This window comes from Phalaenopsis equestris, unplaced genomic scaffold, assembly GCF_001263595.1.
Source record: "Phalaenopsis equestris unplaced genomic scaffold, ASM126359v1 Scaffold001343, whole genome shotgun sequence".
Taxonomy (NCBI): Eukaryota; Viridiplantae; Streptophyta; class Magnoliopsida; order Asparagales; family Orchidaceae; genus Phalaenopsis; species Phalaenopsis equestris.
Window position 1 is genome coordinate 345,678 of NW_018165782.1, and position 9,608 is coordinate 355,285.

A 9,608-nucleotide genomic window follows, 5' to 3' on the forward strand; every position below is an offset into this window, starting at 1 on the left:
TATATATATATATATATATATATAGCAAAATAATCGAAGATTAAACCATCCACATTGCATCAACATTAACCTGGCCATGAAGATACTGCAACAAATAGATCATTGTTATGATGAAAAAAAACATCTAAAAGAATCTCAACTATGTTTGAGACAAGGGCTGTCAAAAAAGCTCGTTGTTCGCGAACAGTTCGTGTTTGGTTCGTCAATGAGTTCGTGTTCGATTCGTTCGATAAGTAAACGAGACAAACGCGAACAAATTTTTTTCGTTCGGTTAGTTAAACGAACCAAACACGAACAATGATGCGTTCGTTCGTGTTCGAATCGTTATTGTTTGAAATATAAAATAATATAAAATAATTATATATAAAAAATTTATTATATTTTAAAACATTAAATTTTATAAATTATAATATATAATAAAATAATAATAATAATATATTAATATACTATCAGCTCGTGTTCGGCTCGTTCGTTAAGAAACGAACACGAGCTTATTTCAAACAAACTAAATTTTAAACGAACCGAACACGAACACAAGCTTTGTTCGTTCGTGTTCGGTTCGTTTACACCCCTATTTGAGACAACGAGAATTTACATAATTCATATCTTATTTTTTCTCTAAATAATGGCGTAACATCATGTAATCCTAATTTATCTCTCCACTCACCTCTATCTTTTTCTACAAGTATTTCCATATATTTACACATGAATACACCACAATCAAAGCTATTGTTTTGCTCCAAAATGTCTTTGGTCATTACAGCTGGCTATTTTTTTCATATCAGTGTTGAATGCTCACCCGACATTCTTCACAGAATGTTTAATCTGTATATTTAAATGTAGAATTAAATTAATGACAATATAGAGCATTGCATAAAACAATGTTTCATTAGGAAATGATATGATGAATGGTCTTACAACGTCGTGGGTGATCTCAAAATGCATTTTGTTGGGTGAGGAGTAGGGCTGTCAATTTGGCTCGTTGTTCGCGAACAACTCGTGTTCGGCTCGTTCGTTAAGCTTAATGAGCCGAACATAAACAAATTTGTAAGCTCGAAATATAAACGAGCCGAACACGAACAAACATTTGTTCGCTCGTGTTCGGCTCGAATTGGCTCGAAAAGAAAAAAATAAATAAATATACACATATATAATACATATTCATAAAACTACATATTATAAATTGTAATTAAATAAAATTTTTCAAATAAAAAAAAATTATCAAATTTTAAAAAATTAAATCCTATTAATTGTAATATATAACAAATATTTAATAAATATTACTTATATAAATATTATATAATTATGTAATATAAGTTATATATTTAATATAATATAATATATAAATATAAAATTAAAAAAACCCTACCTCGTTACTTCTAAGCCACGATAGCAAATCTCGGGTTCGGCTGCCTCACCTCTTCTGACTCTTCTCCTTCCTTTCAATCGCGAAAGGTGTTCGACCGCGAAAGCTTAGGGTTTAGGGTTTGTGTTCACTACTCTCCTCCTCTTCCGAGTCATCTCCTTCTCTCAAAATCGCGAAAGGGTTTCGGCGGTGAGAGCTTAGGGTTTGTTCTTCCTCTTCCTTTTTCGAGACATTTTCCTCTCCTGATTCCTCCATTTTGGAGCCGAACTCGAGTCGAAAAATATTATTCTAGTCGAACACAAATACACTCTTCCCGAGCGATTTCGAACACGAGCCGAACACAAGCCGACCCTGAGCTCGCTCAGGCTCGGCTCGTTTACAGCCTCACTTCATACAGTCTCCATTTGCGCTCCTTTAATTCCCTAGCTAGGAGTGTCCAATGTTAATTATTAATTATTGGTATTAAAAGTAACTCTATATTTTTAATAGTTTACTTTCTAATGTGATCAACAAACATTGTCAATTTTTTATCTCTGTACATCTGCATAAAAAAAATAATATCATACATAAGCTATTATCATGCTGAATGTGTTTAAGTGTACTCTAAATCACATGAAGTTTAATATTTACCCAATGAAGTGGAGACACTCATATGTAAGAACTATACAATTGGGGTGATTTGCACCTCTTATATTTCATTAACATAGCAAAACAATATTCATGCTCATTTCCTAACTAATTATTAGTCAATAAATCTTCAGGATAACTTCGACTCATTGAAACATATCTCATACTAATTATAAGATCACCTCTGTATTTGAAATATATAATTATTGTGATATATGTATATGAAATTAATGCATAGCACAAAATAAAGATAGTGTACTAACATGTCAGTGAATTTGTTACAACATAGATCGATTGTTTCCTACATGTAATATGAAATTTGTTCTCTAGCAAAAAAATCGATTACCTGTGATGTTGGACGAACCTATAAAACCAAGAACTCTTAATATATAATGTTAATATTTGAGTTTGGAGAATAAATAAGAGAAGATTACATTTTATACCTTATTAGGATAGTCATCGACAATTTGTGGGCCTAAATCATGTTGCTCTTTCTATTGATTTACATCTTCAACCTCCTCCATTATTGTAATGAATTGTTCATCTTTTTTATTAGATGATATTTGCTGAATTTGCTCTGTTTGCTCAACTTGTACATTTGGTTGGTTAGAAATAATGTCTGATATTATAGGTTGTTGTGAAACATGTTTTTCCTCTTTATTTACATCTCCAAGCACATCCATTATTGTAATGAAGTGTTCCTCTACTTTATCAGATTGTTCCCTAAGCTGGTAAACAAAACCATTTCAGTGGTTGATATAACTTAATAAGTTTGCAAATGCAAATGTAAATATGTCAAGGAGTGAAACGGAAATCTGCTGAACCGGTCGTTCAACGGTCCAGCCCGTCATAGCCGGTTCAGCTCACTACAGGTCATTGAGGGCTAATGAGTAAATGCTGAAATCCAAAAACTTACAGATCAAGAGAGGGGAGGTTTATAGATCTGAAGCAGCGCAGGGCGCTCGTCGCCGGCGATGGCTTCCCCGCGAATCCTCCCTTCTTCTCCTCTCCAGAGGCTCGCCACAATGAAGGAAGCAAACCCTAATACGTCCAATTCAGGCTCTTCTTCCGCCACCGCATCGTCCATCCTAGAGACCTTTGCCTCAGACCCCATCTTCTCCGCCTTCCTCTCTCCCGACTTCGACTCAGCTCGCTTCTCTTCCCAAGCCCTAAGCTCCGGATCCGCCGCTTCTTGCGCTGAAAGCCTACAAGAAGCCATCCGCCTCCTCCAAAAAGATCTCCGCGCTGAAGTCCTCGCACGCCACCCCGCTCTCCTCTCTCAACTCTCCTTCCTCTCCGAAGCGGAGACCTCCCTCTCCTCTGTACGCTCCTCCGTCTCCTCTCTTCAATCCTCACTTCGCCAAGCTCGCCAGGAACTCGCCGAGCCCCTCCATCTCGTCCGCGCCCACACTGTCCAGCTCTCGAATCTACATGCTGCTGCAGATCTCCTTAACTCCTCTTCTCGCCTCTTGCGCCTTTCGAAGAAGCTCCGAGATGTCATGGCCCAACCCGCCGACCGCCTAGATCTCGCCAAGGCCGCTGAGATGCATCGCGACATCGAGCTCCTTTACGAAGAGCGCGGCCTCTCGGGCATCTCCGTCGTTGAGGACGAGATCCGCTGGCTTTTGGAGACCGGAAACCAGCTGCGGTCTCAGGCGATGAAAGCTGTTGAAAGAGGCATGGACGAGCATAACCAGAATGATATATGGTGTGGCCTTCAAGTGTTTTATAATCTGGGGGAATTGAGATCGACTGTAGATCAATTAATTAGCAAATATAAGACGTCAGGGGTGAAAAGCGTTGGTTCTGCGCTGGATATGAAGGCGATCTCAGCGACCGGGGGGTTTTCTGGGCCAGGAGGCGTACACAGGAGCGGCATGCCGCAAATTGGGGGAGGGAAGAAGCCCGGAGAGGCTCTTTGGGAGAGGATGGGTCGATGCATGGATGATTTGCATAAGGTAGTGACGGCAGTGTGGCAATTGCAGACCGTGCTGTCGAAGAAGAGGGTTCCATTCACGCAGGTCTTGTTCTTACATGAAGTTTGGCAGGTTAGTTTAATGTTATTTTTTATGATATTTCTGCAAATTACATTGAAACCGAAAGGCTTATCTGAAATTTCTACTGCTCTTAAGAACCAAAATTATGAACTTTTTTTCAGTCATCCAACTCAGGATGTCATCTCTTTTGATTTATCATTGTGAATCTATCTTCTTTAATGTAGCTAAGATTGTAAACTTCTGCAGGAGGACGATCCTCTTTTGACGGATCGAGTTTGGGACGCAATTATTAAATCTTTTGCGAACCAAATGAAATCAGCTTTTAACACTTCGAGTTTTGTCAAAGAAGTTTTCACCGCTGGGTATCCGAAGCTTTTTACTATGGTTGAGAATCTTCTCGAAAGGATTTCGCGTGACACAGATGTAAAAGGGTTCTTTCCTGCTGTTACACTGGATGGGAAGGATCAAATGGTTGCGGCCATTAACATATTTCAGATGGCCTTTCTGGCTCTTTGCCTTGGCCGCCTTTCAGATTACGTTAATAGTATATTTCCAGTATCGAGCCGGGGTAGTATTCCATCGAAGGAACAGATTTCGAGACTCATACTGAGAATACAAGAGGAGATTGAGGTCGTCAAACTACGTGGGCGCTTGATGCTTCTCGTTCTGCATGAAATTGGCAAAGTTCTAATTTTGGTAGCGGAGAGAGCTGAATACCAGGTGATATTATGAACCCAGACCATTGAATAAGATTTCTTTCTTAAAAACTCGATCTTGCGCAATATCTTTTTAAACACCCTAGGTTTATTGGTACATGAATGATAAGTTTACTTGATATGTCCCGCATTTTTATATTCACCAAGAAGTCTGATAATTCCAAACGTAATTGTGCTGGGAGGGAATTTTACATACATACTACACAATATATTTATATTTACATATCCAACACCTAAAGTTTGATATTTGCAATCATAACACTTTAGTGTCATGAACCTATGCATGAAAATGTGTACTTTACTTTTAAAAAGTTAGTAGTAGTGATATTTTTATGTGTTATTAAATATTAGATTGTTATGTATGTGAACGTGAAAGTTTAAGTTTTAGATACGTAAATACATAAGAATTATATGGTATGTATGTAAATGCCATATGTTAAGAAAGGTAGAGGTTGACCTAGGAAGGCTTGGGCTTATTGTATAAAAAATGATCTAAATTTATTAGAACTAAATGAAAATATGACACTAAATAGGACGCAATGGAGAAAAAAGGATTCATGTAGCCGACCCCACGTAGTGGGATTAAAGCTTTGTTGTTGTTGTTGTTGTTGTGTATGTGAATGCCCTCTTTTTTTAAGCGGTGAAAGCCTATGAGTTGTCTGCTATGAAACTGATAGATGATAATGTCAGATTCATTTCTTCAATGTTTTATTCATTGGAATAGACACAATATTGCCTTTCGTTAAACTTAAATTTTATATAACGTATTGTCTCATTAAAGGGGTGTTTGGAATGACTAAATCTAACCAAATGCTAAAATGCAGAGTTTTGTGGATTTATAAATTTTCTGACTCAGGGTCCAAAATTTTGCCTTCATTTTGGTTAAAGTTGGATTCACTAAATCTATGGTCAGGTGGACTTCAGGAATTTACGATTTGCAGGTTTACTAAACTCTGTTGACGCTAAATCCTACTTGCGAACAACCCCTAAAGAAGGATCATTTTGTATATAAACTCTTAGGATCAATCTTTTGGTAATTTTTTAAAAGAAACATATGTTTGTACCATTTGTCTCGCGCCAAACTGTTCTCAATAGGTAATATTTTTTATGATTTAGAAGAAAGTGAGGGCTTGAATGTATTTTGTTGTAATTGGAATGTTAATGGCTAGCTTTACTGTTTTTCATGACCATTATGTTCTATCGAGCCTTGGAATTTTGAAGGAATATATATCTTCCTTATTGACATTCAGCTTACAAGGTGGCACTATTTTTTCTTAAACATGACTTGTTCTAATCTGGCTTTATTTCTAGTAAATGTATGCCGTTTTTATTTCATTTAAACTATTATTCTCCCTATCTTTTCTTCAGAATAATAGTGCGGTTTGACCAAAATAAAATAAAAAAGGTCCTATGACCACTTGTAGGTAGTTATATCTTATATCTCTATTTCTTCAGACTGATAGTAACATCTTATCCTACTTGCAGAAGCTTTGGTTCTAGAAATAGAAAAAAATATACAACCTGATAAGCATTGCCTGCAGAAGCAACAATAACAAGTGCTAGAGGCTTGAAAGTTCCTCATCTTCAAAATGAAAATTAATTTTTATGCCAAAAATAAGGCTGCACAAGCAGATTAGGTTCTTGTTGTTGGTTAATAATACAATAAAATTTCATGGCTTTGGTAGCCCTTCTTCTTTTTTTAACCAACAAAAAATTCATTGACATTTCATCACTTCATTGTTGAAGAGCTTATATTATAATCATTTACCTTTCATTATGTGTAACAAATGTCCTTACAAAAACATCTTCTAATTATTAATTCCTCAAATCAACTAACTATTTATTAATAGTTTGATGTTCTTTTCAAATATTTATAGATTGCTCTAGTATTCTACACTTATAGTAGTTAGATGGTAATTGTCTCTGGGTTTTTTTTTTATGTAGGCTGAAGTTCTAATAGAGCAGTCACCCAAAATTATTGACATTGTTTGGACTTTTAATCAATTTTTTTAATGGAACGAACTTATTTAATCTCAAAAAATTTATGCACCACATAACCTTTTTCATCATGCATATATCATTGATTTTTAGCATTTTATTGCTTTAGATTCACTAACATTGATTGCGGTGAACCACATAATTCTTATATATTTAAGAGGATCTCGAGGAGGCCTACAATGCACTATATTATTTTCGAAGGAGATTTTCATACATAACACACAATTCGTATGTATTTATTTATCTCACGCCTAAACTTTTATATTTGCATACATAACATTTTGATGCTTTGATCAAATGCATGAAAATGTGTATTTCACTCTTTCAAAATGAGTAAAATTTGTGCATGAAAAGGTGCATACATAGTATTTACTTGACACGGCCATTGCCAGGTCCTAAGCCCCAGATGTGAAAGTGGAGGGTTGCGTTAGGTAGTCGGCAGTCAGCGTAAAATTTGTCGAAAAATCATGACATGAATCATTTTGATGATCGTATAAATGTTAGGGCGTCCTCTAGAAGCGACGAGCTGTACGACTTGAATACAGTGAAAATTGTGTAAGGGTAACTACACGATTGCCTAGGTGTAGTATCGAATAAGCTAGTGTTTCCAAATTACGAACGAATGTTGGTAAAGAAGTTAGTTCATGAAACTATTATTATCATAGGATCTTGGAATATAGGCATTCTCACAGGTAAATTAATGAAATTATTTGATATTATGCTTCATAGATAGATAAATATTTTATATATTCAAGAAACTAAATGGGTTGAAGAAAAGACTAAGGAGATTGATAACTTAGGTTTTAAACTTTGGTATTCAGCTAAGAGTTGCACTAGAAATGGTGTAGGTGTAATTATAATGAAGAGTTTTAAAGGTTATGTTTTAAAAATTAATAGAATTTGAGATAGAATTATAGCCCTTAAGATTATTGTTGTTACTAAGATTTTTAATATTATAAGTGTTTATGCTCCCCAAGTAGGTTTAGAAATAGGTTCTCAGATATAAATTCTAAAGATAAATTCTGTAATGACCTAGAAGACTTAATACAAATGATACCGCTTGAAGAAAGAATTTTTATTGGATGAGATTAAATGGACACGTCAGTAGAGTGGTAGAAGATTTTAGAAATATTCATGGTGGCTACGGTTTTAAAATGATTAATAAAGAAGGTAAAATCATATTTGATTTTACTTTAGTGTATAGTTTTGTTATTGCTACTAATTTATCGAAGAAAATAAATGTGCATATTATTGCTTATAAGAATTATCTAATAAAACGTATTAATTATTTTCTTATGAGGATAAGGGATTGTTGACAATGTAAAGTTTGTAAGGTCATTTCAAGTGAGGAAGTACTTAGCATCGCTTATTAGTTCTAGATTTTAAGATGAAGAGTTGTAAAATAAATAATGTTAGTAATCATTATTGTAGAATTAAATAGGGGCACCTTAAAGATAGATAAAATTATTTTTATGAGTGAACTTCAAGATTTCAAGATTTGAGATGTTCATGAAGAAGGAAATTCTTTGTGGGCTAAAGTAATAAACACTATTAAACAAGTAATAAAAGTTGTACTTGGAGAATTAAAAAAAAAATTTATAAATAGAAATAGTTGGTGGTGGAATAATAATGTGCAAGAAAAGATAAAATATAAGTTCTGTAATAAAAATTAGTTTCAATGTACAAGCTTGGAGAACTAGGAAAATTATAAAATGACCCATAGGGAATCTAAGAGAACAATCTGTGACGCTAAAAATTCTATTTTTAGTGATCTTTATAATATATTAGATACTAATGAGAGTGAAGAATATATGTATAAACTAGTCAAACAAAGAGAAAAGAAAAGTAAAGATTTAACTGAAGTAAAATGTATTAAAAATGAAAATAAAAAAAAAGTTTTTTTAGAAAAAGATATTTAACATAAGTGGGTGAGTTATTTTGATAAATTTTCTAATGAAGTTTCTGAAATATGATTGGTCTTAGAGATTTTAATATCGTTAATAGTAATAAAATGTTTGATTTTTACCATCGCATTAATAAAAAAAAAAGTTGAGGAGGCTTTAAAATAACTAAGGGTGGAAAGTCTATAGGACCCGATCATATCTCAATTGAAGTCTGGAAATAATAGGAGATTTGAGAGTTTCTTGGCTTATTAAACTCTTTAATATTATTTTAAAAACTAAAAGGAGTGGAGGAAGAGTATTTTTGTCTCCATTTTTAAGAATGAAGGAGATGTTCAAGTGTGTTCAAAGTATAGATGAATTAAGCTGATGTGTCATATTTTAAAATTATAGGAGAGAGTAATTGAACATAGGTTAAGACATATTACAAAGATTTCTCATAATCAATTTGGATTTATGTCGGGCAGGTTTATTATGGAAGCTATACATTTATTGAGAGGTTTGATGGAGAAGTTCAAAAAGAATAAGGAAGATCTACATATGATTTTTATTGATTTAGAAAAAGTTTACGAAAAATTTCCAAGAGATATCCTTTGGATAGTTATAGAGAAAATAGGTGTTGATATGACTTATATTTAAGTCATTAAAGATATGTGTGCTACGATTGTTGCTTGTGTTCGAACAGGAGGATTGACCAAATATTTTCCTATTTTAGTTGGATTACATCAGGGATCGACTTTAAGCTCGTATTCTTTTGCTTTAGTTATGGATGCTCTTATTGGACATTCGTAGGAGGATGTATCTTAGTGTATGCACTTCGTTGATGATATCCTTCTCGTGAATAAGACTAGAGAGAAGACTCAGGAAAAACTTGAATTATGGAGGTCTACATTGGAGTCTAAAGTCCTTCATTTAAGTATAACTAAAACTGAATACATGAAATATAATTTTAGTAGTAGTAGCTTTAGTGACACAATTGTAACTATGGGTGATCAAATTATTA

The 9,608-nt window shown here is 34.2% G+C and overlaps 1 protein-coding gene across 1 annotated transcript in view; it reads left to right on the top strand.

Moving 5' to 3' along the window:
- The first annotated feature begins 2,862 nt into the window (after positions 1-2,862).
- Positions 2,863-9,608, top strand: part of LOC110034082 (conserved oligomeric Golgi complex subunit 5) — an 8,874-nt gene continuing 2,128 nt past the window's right edge. The window contains exons 1-2 of the mRNA XM_020738336.1: positions 2,863-4,041; positions 4,237-4,710. Of these exons, the coding sequence (XP_020593995.1) occupies positions 2,968-4,041; positions 4,237-4,710 (1,548 nt within the window). The 5' untranslated portion in view covers positions 2,863-2,967. The remainder of the gene's footprint in view (positions 4,042-4,236; positions 4,711-9,608) is intronic.